Source organism: Cyphomyrmex costatus, unplaced genomic scaffold (genome assembly GCF_001594065.2).
Source record: "Cyphomyrmex costatus isolate MS0001 unplaced genomic scaffold, Ccosl1.0 scaffold193, whole genome shotgun sequence".
Classification (NCBI taxonomy): domain Eukaryota; kingdom Metazoa; phylum Arthropoda; class Insecta; order Hymenoptera; family Formicidae; genus Cyphomyrmex; species Cyphomyrmex costatus.
Genome location: NW_017275965.1, coordinates 3,840,669 through 3,867,477, shown reverse-complemented (window position 1 = coordinate 3,867,477; position 26,809 = coordinate 3,840,669). Strand labels below are relative to the sequence as shown.

Below are 26,809 nucleotides of genomic sequence, written 5' to 3'. Positions count from 1 at the left end.
ATAAATCCTGAATTTATTTCTCTTTCTTTTTTCCATTCCTTTATTTGTTTACAATTACATGCTTAGTAGAATTAAGCAAAATGATAGTTTTATATATGTGTTGCAGTCTCATTACATTTATTTATAAGGCACTAAACTGTCGACATTTGACAAAGTTCATATAATTTATAATTTCGTATGTTTTTGATGATTTATACATACTAATACTCGTACTTTTAATAGGGGTCGAGAATTAATTCAGGTCCTGGGCAATGTATAACTATTCCCGGAGGATGGAGAAACGTAAAAAGTTAAAATTTTATCTTTAATGATAGCTTATTTTTCACGTTTTCGCCTAAGGGAAAACGTTACACGATCGCTAGCCTAATAAACGAAAATTTTTTTACAAAGTATTCTTTGTCTAGTGTATGTACAAATAAAACATAACATAGAATACATATATTAAATAATAGAAACATCTTTAAGGTTCTTCAAAATACACTTATTCTACATTTGACATTATAAATCGATACGTATTACGAACTTATCTGTTCGCATTCTTTATTGATATAGATTTTTCCTTTCTCATCGGCCTTCGTTTGTCAATATAACATTTCAATGGAATGCATGAACATATCAAAGTGTGTGATCGTATTATTACGGAGACGGTGCATATTTAACATTATATAATTTATGCAAGAATGGATTTTTCCTCTTCTTGAAGTCGCTCGATGTCAGACTTATTCATGAAGTAATATGAAGGTTGCCGGGATTTCTGAAAGCCAAGAAAATTAGCTCTTTGTTTTGTCACTTATTCGATAGAAATGCATATATACGCGGCTCACCAAATCTTTGACAATGCGTTTCGCACCCGCTTTAATCAATATATTACTCAAGACCTCCACGGACGTCACGCCCATTGCGTAATGAAGAGCCGTTCTCTCCAACTAAAACAAAGATTAATGTTCCTTGTATTTTATTGCAGCATTTCTTATTTTTTTTTAGAATATATCTTTTTTAGTATTGATCGTATAACAGTCATCAATTAATCATTTTAATTAATGATTTGTCTGTAATGCTGACTAGAAACACGATTGGTAATCATGTTTACAGTTAACATTAGAGATTTACATTGCTTAGTTATTCTAAGCGACTCTTTTACGGGATTAAATGGGTTACATTTTTTTTCATTATTTATCAAGAGATACGGCAGTATCTCGACGCTATATAGTTTACGGATGTGCTTTTTCAATGATTCATACGTTATCACCGATGCGTAACGTTTCTGGATACGTTGTTGCGATAAACTTGACAAGTTCTTCATTTTCTTGAAGTACAGCGATATGCAAAGCGCATCGGCTAATCGAATTCTTTCCAACAGCCAGCAATTTCCCACCCCCATTGCTTTTACTCAAAAGTTCCTTTACACGTTTCTCATCGTTGGCCCGAACAGCAGCATGTACTTCTTCGCGTTGATTCTAAAATATATATTAGACGATTACGTTAAGCCATAACTCACAGAATAATATTTTTTGTTACAAATTGTACGCCAACTTACTACATAATTAGGAATTGATTGTAGAAATTGTACGGTAGCTTCGTGACTTCTTTGCGCGGCCACCTCGATGATATTTGCTCCTTCGTCTTCGGCGTCTAGAATGTGATCGTAGCCCTCAAGTAGAAGCTCGACCAACTTTTCAGTCTCTCCTGCGTATCGGATTAAAATCGGATTGAAATAAATTCTTCTAACTTTTACGTGCGCTGTATTTTTCTCTTCTTACCTCTTGCTGCAAGATAAATAATGAAGCGATCAATCTCTTCGATGTTCTCTTGGATATTTGCCTGTTCGGCAACGTCTCTAGCTGTCCGATACAGTTCGTCCCTGAAACCGACGTTGACTTGTGACTCCAGCAGTAGATGATACAAGCCATCCTTTGAATAGGAACGAACCGCTGCGAAGTGGATCATACTTTGCCCATGTTCGTCCTAAGAAACATTAATTTTTATTTGTTGCCATTTTGCAAAGTTATTTTTATTTTTACATACAAAAGAATATCATTTCATTGCTAAAAAAGTGATTACATTACTCGCTTTACTTTTTTTCAAGTAATGATTATCTTTAACAACAAAACTATTTTTTTTTTTAATATATATTTTCTTTAAAAATCTTAAAATATGTTTATTAAAAATTTTAGAAAAATTCATTAATTGTAAATTTACTTAAAAAATTTATTTTCTTTTGAGGAATATAAAATTTTAATTATAAGTGATTTAAAGATCAAGTGGTTAAGTTAAAAATAAAAATAAGAAGAAGGAGCATATACTACACGCTGGTTCAAAGTAGCGAAAATCTCGTGTGTATTTAATAATACTAAAAATTACGTAATTATAAACGTTTCGGTCATTAATGTGATCATCTTCAGTATATAACAAAAAACTTTTAATTTAATTTTTGGTATATGCTCCTTCTTCTTATTTTTATTTTTAATTATAAGATTTAATATTTAAAATTATAAAATTTCATCGAAAAAACGACTTTATACATAATAAGCAATTAAATTTATTTTAATTTAATAATATTGGTTAAAGTATTAAATTTTCTAATAGATTTTAAAATATATTTTTAATAAAGTTTGATACTTGTGATAAATTTATGATTTATGGGTATATCAACTTTTAAAAAACTTGGAATAAATAATTATTATTCGCGTACAGTAAGTATTTTTCCGTGTTGTAAATAAGAAAATTGCAAATAAATTTTAATGTAAATTCTAAAAAATTTTATGCTACGAAAGTTGCTCAAAAAATTTTTATTTACATACTCTGTTAGGATTGCTAAACGTGGACTCAGGTATATCCGAATTTGGGCTTTGAGGATAGCCGGCGTCATCGTCGAATACATCGTTCTCGATATTATTATCCAAATTTTCTTCTTCATGATCGGGCATAATGAAGACATCGGACTCCTGAAAGCAGAGTAAAAAGAATCAACGTGAAACACTCCAACATTAATATTAATACGATAATAATAATATTCTGTGTTTAATTCTTCTATCGATTCTATCGAAGCGAACACATACCTGTTCATTGACTTTGTTCTTGCTAGCAAAATTGTACAAATATGTCGCAAGGTATGTAATTGGATCCTTTGGACGTGCGTTAGCTACTTCTGTTAATCCTTTAATTAGGGGATCTCCTAATGCTAAAGAACCACAGATTTGTTACATTGATTTTAAGAAGATTTGCTGCAATTATATACGATAATACTTACATGATGCTAAGTAATGTCCTTCCTCCGTGTGAAATATTGGAATGTCAATTCCACTATCATCTGTAAAATAAATCCATTAGATTGTCAAATAATAATTTAGAAAATATTGTGAACATGTTATTTAAAAATTAATGTACTGTACGGAAAGAACGATTTTGATAAAGTATCTAAATATTTAGCTAGATACAGATCTGAAAATAATTTTGTTGTATCATCAAAATAATTATGTAAGAAACTAGTTAACTCAAGCATGATGAGCAATGCTTTAAAAAATTTTGATGTTCTAGTAATCAGCTTCAGCATCTTAACATAATTGTTTTGATTCAAACAAAATTATTTTTAGATTTAGTTATAATCTAGCTTAATTTTTAGATACTTCAACGAAGTTTTTTATTTCCGTACAGTTGAGTCATAAGTTAAAATTTTATTATTAATCCAACTAGCATGCACGTTATTCTTTTTCTTAGCATTAATATTTTCAATGTATTTTTTATTGAAAAAATGATAGTTACATTCCTATACAACATGTGAAACTTTTGATAAAGTTTCAATGAAATTCCAAGCAAAAAGTAATCCTTTTTTTTATTTTAATCTCTTATGATTTAGAGTATGTTAAGTTAGCACCCCAACTATAGTACTCAGGAGTTCTGATTAGAGTTCCCACTTCCTTTTGACGAGACGAAGAGTTCCCTATAGTTAATAACAAGAGTTCCACTGAATAAACATTTTTTTTTACATTTTTTAAAAATGGGTGCTAACTTTTTATCGAATTTCGAGATGGAATAGTTCTGAGCGGCTTAATAGCTTCAATTTGCGATTGCCTAGAGTTCCTAATATGTAAAAAAATTTTTGAATATTAAAAAAAAAATTAAAAATTTTTGAAAAATTAATTTTTAGATACGATAGTTCTGATGATAATTTCTGCTTTTTTTCGACGATACGAAGAGTTCTCTATGATTTTTAATGACATATGCGCTTAATAATCATTTTTTAATAATTTTTGGAGTGCTAACTTTTTAACGAAATTCAAGGTCGCATAGTTCTGATCAGTTTAACAGAAGTATTTTGTGAATACCTAGAGTTCTTGATACATAAAAAACATTTTTGAAGAATAATAAAGTTTTAAAAAAATAGTAGATATCTTTGAAAAATTTTGTTGAGAGTACCGAGTAGTTCTGAGTTGCGTTTCTTATAGTACTCGACGAGTTCTATCGAAAACTGCAAGGTGGAAAAGCGATTGGACCAACGGTTTGCAAGATACAGCGACATTTGTCAGAAGATCAACAATCTTTAAAGTGAGTATATCTCAGAAACCGCTGGTCCAATCGCTTTGAGTCCTGATACTTTTCGACAGAACTCGCCGAGAACTGTCCAGAACTCCGATCAGAACTACTCGGTACTCCCAAAAAATTTTGATTTCAAATTTTTTTCCAAGTCCCACGTCGGAAAATTTTTTAGGGGTACCGAGTAGTTCTGTTCGGAGTTCTGGACAGTTCTCGGCGAGTTCTGTGAAAAGTATCAGAGCTGAAAGCGATTGGACCAATGGTTTCCGAGATATACTCTAAAAATTGTTGATCTTCTGACAAATGTCGCTGTATCTTGCAAACCATTGGTCTGATTACTTTTTCACCTTACAGTTTTCGATAGAACGCGTCGAGAACTATAAGAAACGCTACTCAGAACTACTCGGTACTCTCAAAAAAATTTTCAAATGTTTCCACTATTTTTTTTAAACTTTATTATATTTCAAAAATGTTTTTTATGTATCAAGAACTCTGGGTATTCACAAAATACTTCTGTTAAACTGATCAGAACTATGCGACCTTGAATTTGGTTAAAAAGTTAGCACCCCATTTTTTAAAAATTATTAAAAAATGATTATTAAGTGCATATGTCATTAAAAATCATAGAGAACTCTTCGTATCGTCGAAAAGAAGCAGAAATTATCATCAGAACTAAGTATTGTATCTAAAAATTAATTTTTCAAAAATTTTTAATTTTTTTTTTAATATTCAAAAATTTTTTTTACATATCAGGAACTCTAGGCAATCGCAAATTAAAGCTATTAAGCCTCTCAGAACTATTCCACCTCGAAATTCGGTAAAAAGTTAGCACCCCATTTTTAAAAAATGTAAAAAGAATGTTTATTGAGCGGAACTCTTATTATTAACTATAGGGAACTCTTCGTCTCGTCAAAAAGAAGTGGGAACTCTAATCAGAACTCCTGAGTTATACTATAGTTGGGGTGCTAACTTAACATACCCTATAATTTAGAAGAATTTATCATACAATACTCGCTTGCAATACATGCAATAATTGTTTTCAGCTTTATTAAAAATATATTATGGAACTCTGTGCATTATAGCAACTCGGCATACGTGATAGCAATACATAATTAATATTGATAAGTATTAATAATAATATTGATAATATTGATTAATATAATATGATACAATACATGTACATATACAAACTTAAATTCAATGTGCAAAAGCATAAACAAGCACAATTGCATAACAAACACGATTGATTTGCCTGAAAAAGTGTATTTGTGAATTATACTGTATTATATAATGAATAATTATAATCGCGCTCAATTCTCAATCAATAGACGTATAAATGTCAATTTTTTATTGTTTCATCAATAATATAAAGTCATTTTCTACTATTGAGTAGAATATCAATTTTTATTTATTGCTCTTCCATTATAGTAAATATTTTATTGCATAATACACAAAACACAGGATAATAATGATAAAAATGTATAAAATATATTATACTTGTATATATTTACAAAAATTAATTACAATTTGACACTTATACGCTTATTGGTTCAATTTTTAATCAACAAATTTACATTACGATGCTTAGAATAATAAGAATAAAAGAGAAGGGCACATGGGTCCAGTTCAATACGAATAATAATAGAATGAGTTGGAAAGACGTGTGCTTCGCCATTTTTATTTTGTGTGAACATTGACTCGTGCATCACATATAAAGGAAGCTATTGGAAAAACTTTAACATATTTTAAGCTTATTGTGCCACCAATATCGTCTCAAAAATTTTTATATATTCGACTTTACATGAAAATAGTAACATGCTTACCAACAATTTATTAAGAGAATGTTTACAAGATACACGAGAATCTGTAGGTAAAAAAAAGGAAAGAAATACCATATTTCCTATAATTCTCACAGTTGTAATTACGAATTTAGTAAACGTTAACTAATAGTAACATTACATCATTGTTATAATTTCTATTCAATAATATGATTGTCACGTACAATATGTGTTATATTACGTTTATATTGTTGAGTGAAAAATTAACATTAATGTTACTGCTAGTTTATATTTGATAGACTTGATTTGAATAAATATTTATTTTATTACATTTTACATTGAAGAGAATTCATGTAAAATCGTTGCTCTTACGCGAGTAATATTACAATATACAGAATTTTTACAATTTGCCGAATTACTTCGAAAGAACAAATATTTACAAGATACAATTGTGAGATATTGTGCGATAATGTATCGTGTATAATATATACCAATAATGCTGATTATTTACTAACCTAATCAGCAATCCTGCGATCTCGTCGCCGGTTAATCCGATTAATAGGGCGACTACGAGTGTAATTAGTATAATTTCATAAGAGAGACGCTGGGTGCACGAGAGGAAATAAAACAACGTTCACACATCTTTCCAACCCATTTCTCTCTCTTTTTCTCTCTATTTCTCTCTCCCTTTCGCTCGTTATAGTCTAAATATTACTTAAAAAGTTCAGTCTGTGAAGAGTAATTGACGATCAAACATTGGCTGGTAATTATCACAGAAGATTTCCACGAATAAGCGTAAGTGTTTCTTATAGAAAGACTTGAGAGAAATCTTAAAGATTCTCAAAGTTCATTAGTGTTCTTGAATAACCGATCAAGGTAAAATCAGTCATTTTGCTTTTTAGTATCTAAATACGTCTGACAATGAGAGTAAAAGTTTTTGTTATGTAAAATTCCTCAGAACAGGTCAATTTTTTTTTATAAGAGAGAGTTATGTGATATATGTATATACATTTTATAGAAATTATTATTTTCGATAATTTTCATTGCCTTATGCAGTTTGTTTTCAACAAACTGTTGCTTGCCAATTTTGTCTCTAAAGAAAAAAGATGATTAAATAGATCATTTTTAATAACTTAAAATCTAATGTTATTGTCTCTTGAAATTGTGACCATCAATTCGTCTACGTCTTCGTAAGATTCCTCGACACGTTCGCTCGCTTGCGGAATATGCCAGTGATGAGATTGGCGATCTTCATCGAGTTGTTCAACGATAATTCCTTTTCTAACGTGATGATATTGTGCACCGCTCTGGAAAAGTCTTGGAGGGTCTGTAATTCGGTAATGGCCAGTGATTGTTGATTGCCGATCCTCACCATATCGTTTTTCACGGTGTCGCGTACGTTCAAGCCGCGCACCACGCATAGGTGTCGCAAATTGTCAGACGTCTTTGAAAGTTCAGGGAATCGTATGATTAGACAGAATCTGATGGTGTTGCCGAGGGTGTGCGGACGGGCGGACAGAAAACCTAGCTTCTGATCACGTTTGAACTTCAGCCTCCGGTCGAATATCATCATCAGTTTAGCTACTCTAACATAAGCACGACCCAATAAACCTGGCCGGTTCTCGTTGGTACGACAGATGATCCTCAAGTGGTCCTGAATGTTTACCCATACGGCGAGATCGCCGGCTGTGGTAACGTACACACCACGTCCGTAGGGCCAATGCTTACCGTGAAGACGCCGTTCGTCGTTTGGCTCGTATTCCGTGATTGGTAACAATAAACCGGCTGCGGCCAATTGTGCCCGTATTTGACTGGGTTGCTCGAGAATTTCATTAAGCGTGAAATACGTGCCGGCCTCGTCCTCGCTACTTCCTTCTGCCATCAGATCGGTTATCTCTGGGCTCATTAGTTGATTGGTGATTTCCCTCTCGACCTCTTCCAGCTGATTGACTGTTAAAGTTAACGGCAGGCAGTAATTAACTAGGTTCCGAGTGCACTCTAAAATACCGGCTTGGATATATTTGGTAGTCGGGTCTAGATCGTATTGTTCGATTGCGGTGACGATTGTTTCATCCGGCGGACCCTCCTCGCCCTCTTCGTTTTCGCTGAAGAAACGTGGTAGCGAATGATCGGGTAGGTCGCCGCTCGCGGTTACGCAGTGCAGCTCCCGAATGAAGGGATCGAAGAACTCCGTAAAGACGACATAACTTTCAAAATCAGGCGCGACCACACCATAACCGTGATCTTCGTCTGCGACGCTGCTGATGTTCGAGCGGGCACTGCTAGTCTTGCTGCCATTGCCCGTGACAGTACCGTACCTTTTCAGAGAAGGCCAGATCACGTCAAAGAGATTGTGATCCATGCGAGTCACACGGTGCTTGATCAAATCGAACACGGGCCGTTTTAGACAACGAGCGACTAGTGTACCGGCGTTCGACGATGGGGTTTTTGGTATCGACGATCGCCGGTTGCCCGCCAGCAATCGGAAACATCGTTCCAGCGTTGCCAGGACCTCAGGCTCACTCACGTCCCGCCGAGCTGAGTAGATATCACCTCCGGGTACTGTAGATCTCGGTCAAGTCAGCAATAGAGACGGTTGAAAGAACAGTCGGGTTAACAACCATCGGCGTTGAAAGGTGTTGAAAGATTGATGAAGAAAGCGAATAAGCAAATTTTGCGGTGACGTTAGTGGCAATTATTAAAGAGTAAATATTAGAAAATTGAGTTTTAAGTGAAATACTTCACTTGAACTTGACATTGAGAAGATGAGGTTTTTCAATTTATGACAATGATCTTTTGCATGTTTGAGATTAGTTTTGTATAAAAAAATAATTATTGCAAGATTAAGAACTTTATGCTTTTGACGCAATTGTGGTAATGGTAACTAATCACTTTACGATTAAAATTTTCGTTTTCTTAATCTTACAATAATTATAATGACCTAATAATTATAACGTTTTAATGTAAATTACTAATTTGGGGGATAAAAATGTATATAAGCGAATTTCTATTTCACACCTTAGCTCGATCAACACGCTGAAATGTTAAGTGTTGACTTGTGGTTACATGCTATTATAAAAATAATTGAACAAAGCACTAATCAATCAAAATCAGAAAATTAGAAATGGAAAACATTTCAACAAGTATTTCGACTAAGTTTCTTACGCGGTATTTGAGGGATGACCTGATTGCATTTATCTAAAAAATATAAATCGATTATGTATGAAATGTTTTTGTGTGCAAACGGAAAACAGTTAATTGATATTTCACGAAATCCCGACACATATAGAATATTCGTGCCAAGTGCGACATTGTCGAAGATTTTTACGAGATTTTAATTTGGACTAAACTAGAAACATCTTTTTGGACACAAAACATGAAGAGTGTTGTCGCCCGAACGATTTATGTCGCGATTTTTTCTAAATTACTTATATTGCTAATGGTGCTTTGAAATGCTCTAAATCAAGAAATACCTTTATCCGTCAACATTTCGTCGGCGAGCGTCTCGCTAGCCCCGAAACTGCGAAGAAGTTTTTTGTGTGATAGGTCGCTTTGACTTCGCTTGTAATAATCTGCCTTTTGTCCGAACTATGTGACAAAAGACAAGGTTTCATCAACACTCTGCTTGTAGCAGAATAGTTGCCTTTTGTCCGAACTATGTGACAAAAGACAAGGTTTCATCAACACTCTGCTTGTAGCAGAATAACTATTCTAATTTGTGAAAATTCTGCGAGTACTTTCTTAATATTAAATTAATTCTCTATTTCTATTAGAATTCAAAATTTTTAACTCTATTATTTAGTCGGAGGGCACAAAATTTCACTATTCGCGATCGTGGATAATAATAAAGAATGCATTAAGATGTCATAAGAGTACTCACGTTATCCTTTATTAAAGGATTGGAACCCAAATGTAGCAAAAGATTATAGTAATGACCGTTGTCTGCGATCGTCGCAGCGTAATGTAACGGAGTTCGCCCATCGAGATCGATCGCGTTGGTAGTTTCTGGAAACCTCCCTGCCAGATACCTAAATCAAGTATAAACTATTCAACTGAATGGATTTAATAATGGCCGGTTTATAGCCCATTATCGAATAAAAATCTATCGATATGGCAGAGATAAATCATGAGCTATCGACGATCGGTTTGTCTAACAGTTATATAGACGCGTTACTCATCAAGTAATGCCCTTGTATTATGTTTCTTTTATCAGACAATAACGAGATTTTTAACCTTTATAGGATGGGAAAGTTACTGTAGTGGCATTGAAACATTGTTGTATATATTTTGAAGCAAAAGATATAATAGAATAATTAATTGTAACAAGTTTTACTCAAGGAAAAGTAAGATTTTAAACATAGATTTCCATTCTCTAAAAGTGTTGTTGATTGATAAGGAAAAAATTATAAAATTTTATCATCAAAACGCAGAGCAAACATAAAATGTATGTTAAATATAAAATTAAATATGCACGTGTGTGTCTATATATTATATACATAAATTATATATATGTGAAAATATGTTAATAATACCTAATGATAACGGTATTTCCAAAAATAACGGCCACGTGCAATGGAGTTGCACCGTGGGGTGATGATTCATCTCGTGCTACCGCGAATTTACGGCGATCCAGAGCGCTTTGTAGGTCTCGAAGATTTCCTTCTCGCGCTGCCATGTGAACGGTACGAATTTTTCCCTAATATATTACATAACATATATTTTATAAATATATACATATACCGCTCTTGCTTTCCGTTATTGCAACAATGACATACCATATAAGTTGGAACATTGTCGATAAAAGCTTGGAGTTCAGGATTTCCGCATTGTCGTCCGACCAATCGTCGGCCTTCGCCATTGAGAACGAGAGTCGCTAATTGTTCCATATCGTCATTCTCTAATAAACTGTCTACTTCTAGATCCCGTCCCATACTACCCTCAGTCAATTCTACTTCCGCAGGCTCCTGGTGTTCGCCAACGATGACCTGCTGTCATATTCAGGTACAAAATCATGCGCGTGGCTAAGAGCCACACGATCGATAGAAGATATTAATCGCATATGGGAATTCTACATGCAATCGATCGTGTGTCTCTTGTCGCTCCTACTACACATACTCTGCGTATGTGTGTATAGCACACAGGGTGTCCGTAAAAAAAAATGTCTGCTGGTAACTCTTGTTACGGGCAAATCGAGTCTTATATGTAAATAGACTTCTATCTAAAGAATTGTTGTACCTTCTAAAGTCTTTAGAGTGAATCTCACTCTAAGGAATGAAAATTGAGCCAATCTTGAAAAGAATGTTTCAATTTTCAGTCTTTAAAGGTGTGATTTTACTCTTTCGAGTGACAGTTTACTCTAAAAGTTTTAGAGAGTGAGAATTTCTTTTCTTCATTTTATTGGAGGAAGTGAATTGCAAATTTTTTCTGAATTTAAAAAATATTATTATTGAACGTATAATTACTATTACATATTATACATAGATATTACATAACATCGTAATTTCAGGGACGGACATAGATTGAGATATCCCGGCTTCTTCTTTGTATTATACAAGGCGCAGTGCAGTGATCGTGACAATTCGATTAAGACAATACCTGCTCTTCATCTTGCGCAGGATCGTCAACGCCAGAATCGCCAGTACTAGGTTCGTTTCGTTCTTCGTGTTCGATGATGGTTTCATCATTGGCAGCGATTTCCTCGATCTTTGGGGATTCCTCATAGATACCATCTTCATTATCGACGGCCTCAGGCCCATCCTCCTCGTCTTTTGTTGGCTCCGCGACAAGTCCAGTTACCACGTCATCGTCCGATGATGCTTTTTCTTCTTGTTCTTCGTCATTCTCATTCGTGGCATCTTCCTCGTTATCTTCTGCGGCTTCGTTTTCGTCTCCTGCATCATTTGCCTCATCTTCATTTTGTGCTTCCTCTTCTTCTCCATTTTCTGCTTCCTCTTCTTCTCCATTTTCTGCTTCTTGTTCTTCTTCATTCTGTGCTTCCACTTCTCCATTTGGATTCTCAGCCTCCTCGTCTCCATTCGGAGTTTCAGCCTCCTCGTTCTCTTGCTCATCATCGCCTTTCTGTTTCACCAAATCTCGCATATATAATCCATCATATCATTGACCTGGAATTACGAACTGGAAACCCCCCTCGTATCGAAAGAGAAAAAAAAGAAAAAATCTTGGGCTAAATATATAACTACTCATTCTGACTACGACACTACATTTCGACCGGGATGCCATTCTATGTCCGGCTATAGGTGATTTGATAGTGCACTAAATAGTTATTAATCTATAGATGTGTATTATACAATAAGAAATATATATCTTAAATTCAAACTTAGACAGGCAGAATATCGTGCAGATAAACGTAGACAACGATGATAAATATACCTTCTCATCCGAATCCTTCATTGTGGATTCGGCACTACCGAAAGCGCTATCGTCACTGTTAACCTTCTTCATGCCTCGTATAATGGCTCCTTCCAAGATTCTCCAATCCCAACTTTTGGGATAAGTATCGGAAACTCGAGGCGCTTCCGGTATCATTGACAAATTCGACAGGTCTACGTCCGAAGGGCGATTCTTGTAAAATGCAGGTGCTTTTTGTCTCTGATTAGCAGCAAGATTTATAGAGTTGTGGTAGTATCTTATCGATTAATTATTTCTTTTATTTTAATTATAAATAATCGAATGGTACTCACGTTATCCAATTTACTTTCATCGGCCCCGTGCTCTGTCAAAAGATCATACATAACGCCGTCGTCCTTAAGTGCAGCTGCGTAATGCAGCGGAGTCTTTCCTTCGTTATCCTGAGCCATTACTGTTGAAGGACATCTTTCAAGGATTTCACGTGCGATGTCTATATATCCCAAACCAGCAGCCTTGTGATAAGAAAGATAGAACAGACTTTTTTCTTTCGAATTTTAACAGTTGAAAAATTTCATTGGATTTTCGTCATAAGAGCTTACTTTGTGAAGGGCATTTAAGCCATTTCCATCTTTGCCACATAAAATAATGGGCAAAATAGGTTCCTCCAATTTTGTCTTGAGACCCTCCAAATCGTTATTAATAACTGTTGCGTGAATATCCTTTATTGTGCCCTGCCGAAATCACAATAATTTTATTTAATAATTTTTTGGCTACCCCACAATATTAATATTTTAATTTTTTTATAAGTAATTGAACAATTGAAAAATATGTGTAATTTATTTATTAACATACCATAATAAAGGGCACGGCCTCTAAAAATCTTCTTATTCGCGAATTGTTGCTGGTCTCGCATCGAAGTTTAGATCCATGTCCCTCCCACAATACTTGTTGTAATTTTCCGATGTCTTTGTTGTGTATCCATATCCTGATATTGGAGGGTTTAAAATCCATATCTAAAATGAATGTTACGATTTAGATAAAGAAATTTCACGATTTCATTTATACTAAAGAATCTGGAGCAGTGACACTTTTTATTATAACAATATAATTGATAAAAGCGTTCAATGCAATTTAACAGATAATTAGATCAACTACAAAATAGAAGTTTAGCTAATTGTAACTATTGTACTACTCTTTCGATAAATTTTGGAGATTATTGTAGATATATCAAGTCAATTTATATTTGGCTAAACAATGAACAGAATATGAAGTAAAAATAAACAATCTCACATAATCATCGCGGAAATATTATAGTATAAGATGGATTCGACTACTTTTCATAACTATGGCATTTAAATAGCGATGTTTTCAGGAAGTATTCATGAACGGTGTATAACTCCTCAAGCTACGTACTATTACAAAGACATTAAATATTTAAAATTCACAAGAAGTTTATGGCTCAGTAAATATTAAATGCCAGAACTATTCCGCTAGAGTGTTACTTGAAATGTTACATATTCTTTATGACAAGAAAATCGTGAATTCTGTTAGAATGTCACATGTTTACTCATGACAAAAAGATGTGTTGATGATTATTATTCTCAGCAGATTTGTTTCTTGTGAATGTAATTTTATTGCGATATTTATAATTTCATAAAAGTATAGTTATATTATATTGTAAAGAGATTGCTTGCATAATTTAAATTGCGAAAGTTGATAGTTGGCATCTCTGCAAATATATCGAAAATACTTCTGCTTGCTATATTCAGGAATATCTATTGTTAAAAATGAATTGTAGCTCGGTTAGATCTATTGATGCGCGCCTTCGATAATAGTTGCATGCACGCTACATTTAATATTTTATATCGTCTTGAATACACGGATGGCAAGCACAGTTGCTAGTTAATAAATTTTCTAGAAGGTGGAGTAGTGCACGGAGTTTGTCATATTACTGACACGTTTCCAGTTGCGCATACAGTGTATGTAGACATTTTGTTACACGATAAAGAGAACTTGTTTTTGCGCTTACTGTACCTATTTACAACTCTTTACCTGTCATGCTTCAGTATTTCTAATAAATTATTATTGCCGCAATGGTTCGTGAAATTCTACGATCACGCGAGATTTCTCAGAGAAATTAAACGTGTAAATACAAAAACGATAGTCTATATTGTGTGAAAATATAATTGGTAGTTCTAATTGTGCAAGACTAATCTCTGAATTTATAGCGAAAGGAAGAATTATATCTATTAAATTATTTTTGTACATGAAAATAATAGCCATGTTAACGAAAAATCACTTAATTTATTTTTTAAACAATACAAGTAGTTCAAACTATTTGCTGTATTATGCACAAACTTTTACAAGAATTTCTTATGTACAATCGCATAGGAGGAAGAGAAGTTGATCGTTGGAAAGTATATTTACAGGAAATTGCTTTGACTTCAATCCTCGAGCGTAATTGCTAGCATGGCAGTACGATCGAAGAATAGAAGATGAGTTCTTATCATTGGTGAAATTAGAACTCAACCGTTGTTAGGACGATAGATCGATCCATGACCTATTTGTTTCTGAAGTCATTCAACGAACAAAAAAGTAATGATAGTCGTATTTCCTCCATGTAATTACGTTACATTGTAATTTTTTTTACAATTTTTTCTATTTGGTTTAGTGCGATGAATGTTTAAGAGATGTTAAGCCTAAGAATGAAATAATTTTTACATAGCATAAAGTTGTAGTGTAATTGCGACTGAACAGATTCAGAGCTTTGCTCTTTCATTTAGATTTTATAATTCACACGAAGTGATTCTTCGTTCCGACCGTGTCTCTGTATCGAACGCCGCAGTTAGCCTTGCCTTACAAATTTATGTGCTATCGATTCTTCATGGTCATTAGAAACAGATATGTGGGGTATAAGGCGAAGAATCTATATTCGCGAAAGTAGGAAACAGGCGAAAAATGCTATAGTATTCTATCAGCCGCAAGGTTGTTCATTCAATCGTTCGCGACGTTTCCTCGAAATTGTCTTAACGACTTGCTGACGAACTAGCAAAATTAATGTAATATTTAAACACGCTTATCCACTGGTATTGATTGTAAAAAGTCAGAAATGCTGTGTATGTGTATACTATATTTTAACAATTCAAGACACTTTGTAAAAGCGCTTAGCCTATCTACTTAATTCTTACAAAAGAGGGATGTTATGTATACTCTCTGAATTTTTTGAAATAGAATCTCAATTTAAAGAGAGAAAACTGAAGTCAATCTTGAAAAAAAAATGGTTTAATTCTTTATAGTAAGATTTCACTCCAAAATTTTTAGAGAATATTTAAAAGTTTTAGAGAATAAAATCTTGCATGAGAGAGAGACAGAGAGAGATGTAGAACAAAAGAAAAATATAATTGTCGATCGAAAATTAATTTCCTTTAATATAAAATCAAGAATATACTTAACATTTTAATCTTTTAAAATGAAATAACAATACTCACTATCTTTTGCGGTACTTTTTCTTCGTCGAGTTGTCATCTCTACTTCTGGTAATTCAATTTCCTCAGGATGTTCCAAGTAATAGGAGGCCGGGTGTCCTTTCTTATCACAAATACTAGCGTCACATCCACCTTCTATGAGATTATCCCAGATTGGCTCAGGATCTTTACACACACAACAATAATGCAAAGCTGTTCGTCCCTCCTAAACCGTAAAGAATGACATATGACGTATAATTATATAATTATAAATGGGTTTAAAATTTTCAAAATTTATGTCTTTGACGAGAGGGTGTCAAACATATATGTATGCTAAAGTTGATATACGTCAGATCAAAATTCGTTTTGTGTATTTGTATATATCTGTTAGTGTAAGCTCATGGCTGGCAAGGAAAGAACAGGTGGTTTACACTTCGTTATTATCAGCGTCACGCGATGCGGGGCCGTGACAAACGTTGCTAGGAAGAAGTACTATTCGATTATTCAAAAGCTTCTTCTCAAGCAAGTTGACATGCGTTTGCGCTGCGACACGATTCCACCGTAAAAATAGGCGAACCTTGTGAATTATAGAAGATAACCGATCGAAGTTAATACTTCCGTTACTGTGTTAAAGCTCATGTAAATTAAGATGATTAAGGCAAATATTATTTTTGAAACAGAGCAATTTAAAAAGGAAGAAATTTAATGGATCAGTTTTACAAAAACTGCTACCACTTAACAAGCTCTTTATTATTATCTTTAAGATGCTTTGACTGAATCCGGTTGAGTGTGCAGTAAAATTTGTTTACAATATGCGTAATTTGTTTTTATGGCTTATGGACAGCAATGTTGGAAAAGATTTACCCTATCTTTCTGTTGTGGCGTAATAGGGTAATTTTCTATGAGCCAAAAAATTATCTCGGGTTGATCATAGTACACCGCTTTGTGTAACAAAGGTACCCCGCATGAATCCTTCGCAATCGCCAGCTTTTTCTTCGGCTCCTCAAAAATTATCTTCTGCGTATCAGCTAACGAGCCGCGGGCAACAGCATCGTGCACTTGAGAGATCTTCGTCTGAAATATATATAAATCGAAAAATTTATTTGATTTTTATCAATATTTTTTCTTCTAATGGAATTTTTGCATCTTGAGAATAATTTTTCAAAATGAAACAATGATTTAGAAAACTCATCAAAATATTAATTTAAAAAAAAAAACAACAAATTTCAATAAGTTTTTAGATTGGTAAAATTTAGTGACTGTTTAAAATAAATCTTTTCTATTTACTTACCAAATAGTTGGGGAGTCCCTTCAGGAAGACACGAGTTTTAAGATCTTGCGACTGTTCGCCTAACAAGCGCGTGCCCCGACCCTCTAATACGACATTTTCGAGTCTCTCAAGTTCGCCACGATTCAACCAATTTCTTACGGCCGAATGCATTTCAGCCCCTGCAACAGAATGACAATCTCCAAATTTAAAGATAAATATTATAAATATAGGATAATCATGAATGACGTAGTTTATTTATAAGAGTATACCAAAATAATTTTTTATTTAAAGCACGTGACACTCTATCTCATTTTATAAAATATGTGCAATTGCATCTGTTATTGATTGAAATCAACATGAGAGCTTTCTAACGTATTTTATACATTCTGTAGAGGATCAGAGAGAGAAAAAGCCGACAGGTTTCACAGACATTTCGTCATTACCGGCTTCTCTTTGTTATTGATTCGCATGTTCCGCAGCATTCAAATATATTTTCGCTTGCATATTCATAGTGCTTTATGGATGATTGGCGGGTCAGGATGTAATAGCGATATTCATGACACGCGAAACGTAATATTAGTCGAAAGCGCGCATAGAGATTCTCCAATATGTAGTCAGAAAGCTCCAATATGTAGTTTGTCGAGAGTTTACGTTCCGGTAGATTCTCTTCAATTATTGAAGCAGAATTATGCTAACTATTCTCGCTATATTGCAAAAGATCATATCGTACTGCGGTTTCGGCAATTACGTCGCGGTAATGATTTCATTATGCACTATCGCACTGGATCTCGTCGGTTATTTATTCCTTATTGTAAATCTTGTCATTATTAATTCAGTACACGCATTTGGACTTTTCCTTCTAAGAAAAGCCATCGGTGAATTCCCTCTTTTTATCTATTCAGAGTGCCAATGCGCTTGGATTAATTTAATATTTAATAGAACATAAACATATATCATATATCGTATAAATTCTAGCATCGCGATTTACATGTTTTTCATTTGTGTTTTTGCGTTTTGAAGCACATTTATTTTTAAGTATTCTTTAATTATATATGACGTTTTTTATTATTTTAAGCATTAGTAAATATTTTCTACTCTTATCAGAAACTACAATGTATTTTTAAATATGAGTAAATGTTGTTTAGCAGTTTCCCATATAATTTTGTTTTGCGTATGATATATTATTTCAAATATAAGGCGATTATAAAAATTAGATTAATAATGTTTTTGACTCAATAACCCGTATGTTATAGATAATGTATATAGTTTGATTAGTATATTCTTAAAGTAATGAATACTTAATTCTACATATCTTTACAAAAAACATTTGTTAATATAAATTGACAAATTAATTTTTTTAAGTCTAAACAAAGAGAGAAATTAAATTGTGCCTTTCAGACTTTAATCGCGAACGTTGCGCGAAAGCAGTCGATATGACTTTGCAATCTTAGCAATTATTTTTTATATAGTCTAATATTAAATGAAAATAAAGGCATGTTGTACGAATTCTTGCCAGTTAAAATTAACATACTTTCTTTGTAAATTCAAAAAAAAATAGAAAGATAAATTTGTGCGCGACATATTTATATTAAATTTTTAATGGCTAATATTAAAATTTATGAATATTTCTACTAAGCACGTCTAAAAAAGATGGTTTTTGTTTTAAAACAAAAAGAATTCTTAAAAAATTTAGGTTTGAAAGATTGAAACCCATCAAATCGATAGTGCTTTATTCGGCAGTGCATTAAAGGTAAAGAGGTACCTGATTAGGTCTGATTCGCTTCATTTTTGTGTTGATCAAATGAACTATACGGGTCAAACAATGTGCGTTGTAGCGCGTTCTTTAAAGATATGACACTCAGGCGTCGCGACGCTGCGACACGAGGAAGCGTCGCGCGTCGAATGAAGCCGAAGCTCAGCGTCACGACGCCACCTGTGCGAACCTGCGTTTTTCATAAACGGAAAGTTTGTGCTTGAAGAAGAATTTTTGGAGTATCCGTAGCATAAATTGTTGATTGATATTAATTCTTTATTTATTCGTCTGAACGGGACGTGAAAAAACACCTCTTGTCCTCTTTCATGTCCAGTTCTAGGGAATAAATAAAAAATTAACATCAATCAAAAATTCATGTTACAGATACTTTGACATCATTGATTTCTTCCGACGGAACTGTATTCTTTTATTCGGCAGACTATACATATAACACTGTATTTAATCGTCTCGTAAAATTAAATAGGTGCGTAGCATGTTTATTTTCCCCATCTGCGTCAATAACCGCGTGTCAAAGTAACGATAAATTATGTTATAATGATAGAAGCACTATCGCTTACGAGAATTTGCTAAAAAAAGTCTTCTAAAAGTTTCCATTGCACTATATTTTATTAGTAACCAGTATTACATCTCTTTCTTGAACTGACAATAAAAAAAAAAGAAATAACGAAAGGAAGATGAAATAATTAATACAAAATGAAATATCACAGAAGTGCTTTAGCCAAGCTCACTCTTTACCCAGCGTAAGCTACTAATCAAACAAAGTAATTTCATTATACAAATGACACGCGATGACGTTATTAAAATTGTGCGGCAAGGTCAAAAGAATAAATATTCCCTTGATAAATGGAACTTTTTTCACGGAAATACTCGTTAATAAATAATTATAGTTATAAATGAGACTAATTTTGTGATATTTAACAGTACAATAGTAATTAATATTGCAATGTCTAATGTGATGAAATGATGCAAAAACGAATTCATCGTGAAATGTGTGTTCTCTGATAATCAAGCAGTGTTCGAAACGAAAATAACTTTAGTCAATATCTTCGCGAAAGAGAAAACTTTCAGGGATGACTTTTATCTTTCATTCATCGGCACTATCGCAGTAATCCTGATCGGGTGGTTGACTAAGGAAACGAACTATCATATTTCGTCGCGATCTAATTCGGTATGTCTCATCTATTTCTTCATTTTTACGTCTTATACTCGATCTTACATGTGCGTTTTTTATTCTAACATATTTGCTGTTATATCACGGTTCTGCAATCGATGTTAGTGGGGTACGGTGCAATGACACATCGATCATGTACTACGGCTTATAGATACCTCTGTGTCGCGAACTTTTCAACTGATTTTTCTTTTGTTGAAATATACAATGCGTTATAGCAAAGATAATTTAAAAATTAAAAAGCTTGTGATTCCAGATTATATTCTAATTTAACAAGCTGGATTGAATAAAAAAACTTAAAAATATATCATATAATAGTGTAAGAGATGATTTCGTTTGCCTACAGATCGATTGCCTACATTACTTATTTTGCCGACAGTTCGTTTGCGTAAAAAAATTATTGCCTACAGCTCGATTATGTCTTTATTTATTATCTATTCTCTGCTTTAAAAACACAAATTCTGTTTTAGAACACAAATTTTCTGCTTTAAAATCATAAATTCTTTATTTTAAAATAAATTCTGTGCTTTGAGGCACACAAAATTCTCTGCCTTAAAAATACAAATTGTTTTCTTACTTAACCGTAATTTTATATTTGTGCGTAAAAGTGCTTGCAGGCAATCGATCTGTAGATACACAGTAATATTACATAGGCACATGTGACTTCGTTTCTAAAATTTTTATTTGTGAGCAAAAGTTCTTCTAGGCAATAATACATGTGGACAAATATGACTTTGTTTCTGAAATTTTTACTTGTGTGAAAAAATGCATGCAGGCAATATCCGTGTGAATATCTTTTGAACTAAGGGTGAGCAAACGAAAATTTCAACTGAGCATTCGTGAGCAAACGATGAGCAAACGAATGCATGAAAAAAAAAATCGATTTTTTAATATTGAGCTTCACACGGGTGCAGGCAATCGAGCTATAGGCAATAATACATGTAAGCAAAAGTAACACCGTTTCTGAAATTTTTATTTTTGCGTAAAAGTGCATGTAGGCAGTCGAGTCTCTGTAAAGTTAGCACCTTATTTTCAAAAATCGGAAATTTTAATAACAGTTCTGTGTGTGCTTGCACCCGCAATAGTTCTACAGTTCCTGATAGGTTTCATAAATATTTCTGTTGATTTAAGCAAAAAATTTAAAAGAATAAAAATATGCGGTGCTAACTTCGCGTGACATCGCAAGATTTGAAAAAAGTTGATTTTTATTACGGAATCTTATAATTCTCGAAGAGTTTTACAGTCCTTGATAGATTTTATACAATAGTTATAATTTTCAAGTATTTTAAAATAAATCTTTAATGTAAGAGCTGATATCTCAAGTTTCAATATAATTAATTTTTATTACGCCGCTCTTTTGTATTCGAAGAATTACATAGTTCCTGATAAGTTATAGCGACACTATCAGCCTTTTAAATATGTTTAAATAATTTTTTAATCCGAACACTGGCACCGCACTTCAAGAGTAAAGTACCTCTAAACAACCAGTTCTAACTAACTTTTTGACATTTTTTCCGAGAGTTATACAATAGTTCTGAAGACTTGTGTAGATTTTGACTGGAGTATTCGATCGTTAAATATTTTTTTTAAATATTTTTTTTTTATTTTTTACTTTTTTTGTTTAAAAATATTTAACGACCGATACTCCAGTCAAAACCTACATAAGTCTTCGGAACTATCATAGAATTGTCAGAAAATGCCAAAGTCAGTCACACAGAACTTTAGAGGTACTTTACTCTTGAAGTGCGGTGCCAGTTCGGATTAAAAAATTGTTTAAACATATTTAAAATGCCGGTATCGCTAAATAAAATTTATCACAAATAACTGTATAACTCTTCGAATACAAAAGAGTAGCGTAATAAAAATTAATAATTTTGAAACTTGAAATGCCAGCTGTTATGTTAAAAATTTATTAAAAAGTACTTAAAAACCAGAACTATTGTTAAAATCTATCTGAAACTGTAAAACTCTTCGAGAACTATAAGATTCCGTAATAAAAATCAACTTTTTCGAATCTTGTGGTGCCACGCAAAGTTAGCACCGCATATTTTTACTTTTTTTAATTTTTTGTCTAAATCAACAGAACGATTCATGAAACCTATCAAGAACTGTGAAACAATTTCGGATGCGAGCAGAACTGTTATTAAAATTTCCAATTTTTGAAAATGAGGTGCTAACTTTACAAAGACGGTAATCGAGCTGTAGACAATAATTTTTGTGCGTAAACGAACTGTCGGGAAAAGTGGCAAACGATGCTGTAGGCAAAAGAAATCGATTTGTAGGCAAAAGAAGCCATTTTATAGTGTAGGTATCGTTTATATATAAATCTATAGGCTAAAATTGCGACAATCACCTTTTGATCGTAACTTTACTAAGAAATAAGATAATTATCGAAGTCGTCTTTACAATATCGTGGATAAATATATCGTTTCGTGTACTATTTAATGAGAAACTCCATTCTTGATTATTATCGGAACGTTAATGATTAATAATACTCTGTTTAATTCGTCACTGCTACATTGAAACCGTCTTTCTGATTCATCGTATTACGTAAGGCACCTTTTATCTTGAAACGGAACAAAACACGTTCGAAAGCTACGAACCACTTTATAAGACTGACGATGTATCGTTTTCCACGTGTCCTATTCACCAGGTTCTATATTATTTACGAGGGATATAGTTGGAAAGTATAGCTTTGGTGCCATAATGCCGCCATGAAAGCGACAATCAACTTCCTAATGGTTAATTCTGAATAGTTGAATATTTATTGTTCCACATTTAGAAGAGTGGAAAAACTTGAACGCATTACGTGTACATAAATGTTTTTATTAAATTCAAGAACTCACATGAAATATGAAATAAACATTATTTCTTTATGATAATCTACTTCTAATGTGGCACTCAAAAAATATTTTTAAATAATTGATTCTGTTTAAATATGTTGAAATTTAGAACATATACTATAATTATCTATGTGTTTCGTAAGAAAATATTGCTAATTATTATAAATGACATGATTCGTTATATGATGAACAATTTACATATGCAGATAGTATATATGCTGTGTATGGTGATTTTAATTTCTTTTATTTATAAAAGATCGACACTGTGTTAGTCATATATAAATATACAGTTCCATTTAATAATGACTTCAGATAACATGACAATATATGGTACATACATATACACATCATGCATAATTGCCATATGAATGTAGATCAATATTTAAAAAATATACGCAAAGTTGGCATATTTTGGCTAAAGTCACTTTTATATATGTACCTAATTAGGCATATGGATATAGGACTATATTTAACGAATATGAATAAAGTCAGATAAAATGAATAATGAGAAAGGAATTATTATTTTACTATAATCTATTACATAGAACAATGTCACTTCATTACTCAATTTTCTTTCTTTTAAGTAACGCTTATCCTTAACGAAAAATATTGTTTTAATAATTTTAAAATATACTTATTACAAATTTTAGAACAACTCATTTATTATTGTGTACTTAAAATTAAAATTTATTTTCTTTTAAAGAATATTTTGTAAAATAGATCGCAAAGAAATGACTTTATGTAACAAGTAAATTGAGTTTTAATTTAATAATTTTGACTTCAGTATTAAACTTAATAGGATTCAGATCTTATATAAATTTGATATTTGTGATGAACTTATGATAGATTTGCAATTATATAAACTTTTAAAATTTGAAACAAATAATTATTATTTGTATATAGTATGCCTTTTTCTACGTGTAACTGCTAAATGTGCGCATGTTAGCTAACATTGTAGGTCAACGCTATTTCGTTTGAAAAAATTGTAAAGTGTCTTTAAAACAAATGTCTTTATAATAAATGTCATTTAATATTAATACATATTAATAATTCAGTTTCAATAATGAAGTTTATACACATGACAGGACAATGTTACATCGGTTAATGTGACGTTGGTCATGTCGTCTTGGAACCAACTGTAGAATGTATTCGGAAGCGATTGAGTAAGCAATTGTCAAACGTTAGCAAATTCCGATCATCATTGTATAAAGGTGGTCAGCTTTAAAAAAAGGATTTGGCCATTCGGCAATCAGTATGATCATAATTGCGATACGAGTTGTGTTATTTAATTACAAAAATGTTCGCGATTTTCGCACTTTTTCTGTTTTCCATAGTTTTCGCTTCTGGTAGACAGTTTTACTCCAATTTAGCATACTTACCATTAAAATATTACCACATTGAGAGAAAAATGTTCGGTATTTCTGACAATAATTGCATAGAATAATTATGATTATGAACTTTATTTTTATAATTATTATAAAATCATAAATACAATTATGTTTACGAATATGTTATAGCAATAATAATGATATAAAAAAGAAGGTCCTAATTATAAATATAATTATAGTCATAAATATCAAGCATGTTTTTCGCAGAATATTTTTTATTAAATATTCAAGTATTGAACTTGGCTAGAATACTTAATGCTTAGAATGATTGATTTTAGACAAGAATAATGTAAACAGAACGGATTTGAAATGTACGGGATATGCTATTCATAATGTGTCTCTTTCCGGATATTATCCTGTATTCGGGACGGACGATAAACGTAATCATCTGGATGATCGAGGAAAGGAATTAAAGACTCTTCAGGTTCGTAAACGAGACAGACGCAATGTGACAAAAACAACTTACAGATAATTTTCTCTAATATATACGAATTTATTTTAGGATTATCTTGATGGTCGCGCTCGTTACGTTACTGTTGCTGGTAATTTAAAATCTGGCATTTCGTATGGAACGAATATATGCATAGAAAAATTGAATGAACAATTCGGTAGACAAATTCTCCTGCAAGTATGTAATTATATTATGTTTGCTATATAAACAGATTTAGAAAGCGTTATTTTTTCCGTTATTTTTTATAATAAACATAACATTGTAATTTTTTATAACTAAACGGTAAGATTGTGCTAAGGTTGAAAAAGACTTTTAAACCTTAGCACAATCTTAAGGTTTAGTTATAAAAAAATTGCAATATTATTATCAAATAGTTTATTATAAAAAAGAATAAAAAAAGTAACGCTTTTCTCAACTCTGAATTTATAAAATTTATTGAAACTCAACAATAATATTTCTCCACGACATATTGAGAATATAGGAAAAATAAAATAATTAATTTTATTTTAGATAAGAGACCAGACTGATTACGAAAACAATGGTTCCCAAATAGATTTCTCGAGATTGGAAATTTGCGTCAGAACTGAGGAAGATACTTATGATAAATACCTTAACGACCTTGTTACTATCCATATATAATAATCACGTGGAAATTATGTACTTGATTGTTAATTGCCAATATTACTATTAAATTAATATTTTATAATAATTATAATAATATAATATTATATATATATTATATATGGAATTGAATTAAATCATGTATGCATATGCATATATATAAACAACAATTGTTTGGTTTATTTTTACAAATATATACTTATTGGTTAATCTAATAAAGCGATATATTATATATATAATGTATGTCGCTTTATTAGATTAATTAATAAGTAGAAATTAAGGATGATGTAAATTTTGACATTTATAAAATCAAATGCATTGCGAACTTTGTATAAATGTTCATATAATTGTTAATCGATTACACAATTATGGTTTGTGATCGTTTTTATCGTGACTGATGAAAAAAACTTTTATTTCACGTTGTATTAAGTAAAATGTACATTATTGTTTATTGATTTTCGGACCAATGAGGCCATGACTTTATCATTGTGTAAAGACTATCTCCGGGACATTCGGTTGGCCAGGTTTGTCGATGTCCAAGAAGCTTGTAATCACTCTTTATTTCACCGTTTTCTACTCCATAAGCAATCAAGTTAGTCGCTGCTTGTACCGCCGCTGCTTTTGGTGTTCGGTCTAATAGGAAAAACATTAGAAAAATACATGTTACCTACATACGATACTAATAACAAATCCGTGTTATTTCTGGTATTGCTTACTTCTGTAATCTCCGATGATGCAAATTCCAATACTCTTGCTGTTGAAAGGTTTAGAATGAGCGCCTTTCTTGCCCCATCCGCGACCCTCGTACACATTTCCGTCTTCACCGACTAGGAAATTATAACCAATATCGGTCCATCCTCTGTTATTTATATGGTATCTCTTGAAATGAAATTTGATAATTGTTATGATATGCGAATACCATTATTTATTATTTATTATTTATTATTGCTTATATATTTATTATTTATTAGTACCATTATTTACTTATTATTTATAAATTTATTATTTATTAGAGCACAAAAAGAAAAGAATCACAACTTTATCTATTCTATTTTATTAAAATAGATTATACTTGTTTTGATTTAAAATATTACTTGAGTTGTATATAATACATGCGGTTGTTTGTGTACGATAATTTACAGTTTATAAA

At 32.3% G+C, this 26,809-nt stretch overlaps 3 protein-coding genes across 3 annotated transcripts in view; 1 reads left to right on the top strand and 2 right to left on the bottom strand.

Annotated features, from left to right (window-relative positions):
• Positions 1-105: 105 nt before the first annotated feature.
• LOC108772708 (uncharacterized) lies at positions 106-17,585 on the bottom strand. Its single transcript, XM_018538301.1, has 21 exons — positions 17,436-17,585; positions 17,009-17,218; positions 16,169-16,370; positions 13,533-13,693; positions 13,280-13,411; positions 13,013-13,192; positions 12,702-12,920; positions 11,907-12,389; positions 11,087-11,299; positions 10,844-11,007; positions 10,192-10,339; positions 9,785-9,899; positions 8,739-8,873; positions 3,251-3,310; positions 3,060-3,181; positions 2,802-2,945; positions 1,761-1,965; positions 1,538-1,686; positions 1,242-1,457; positions 825-926; positions 106-754 (listed from the first exon to the last, which is right to left on the bottom strand). Exons 1-21 carry the CDS (start codon positions 17,583-17,585, stop codon positions 671-673), a joined length of 3,594 nt encoding a protein of 1,197 aa, XP_018393803.1. The 3' UTR covers positions 106-670.
• Positions 17,586-23,516: 5,931 nt separating this feature from the next.
• LOC108772643 (uncharacterized) lies at positions 23,517-25,677 on the top strand. The gene is made up of 4 exons (XM_018538213.1): positions 23,517-23,529; positions 24,866-25,011; positions 25,090-25,215; positions 25,549-25,677. Exons 1-4 carry the CDS (start codon positions 23,517-23,519, stop codon positions 25,675-25,677), a joined length of 414 nt encoding a protein of 137 aa, XP_018393715.1.
• Positions 25,678-26,054: 377 nt separating this feature from the next.
• LOC108772642 (peptidoglycan recognition protein 1-like) overlaps positions 26,055-26,809 on the bottom strand; it is a 1,164-nt gene continuing 409 nt past the window's right edge. Inside the window, exons 2-3 of the mRNA XM_018538212.1 lie at positions 26,376-26,538; positions 26,055-26,292 (exon numbers count right to left, since the gene is read on the bottom strand). Coding sequence (XP_018393714.1) covers positions 26,108-26,292; positions 26,376-26,538 — 348 coding nt within the window. The 3' untranslated portion in view covers positions 26,055-26,107. The remainder of the gene's footprint in view (positions 26,293-26,375; positions 26,539-26,809) is intronic.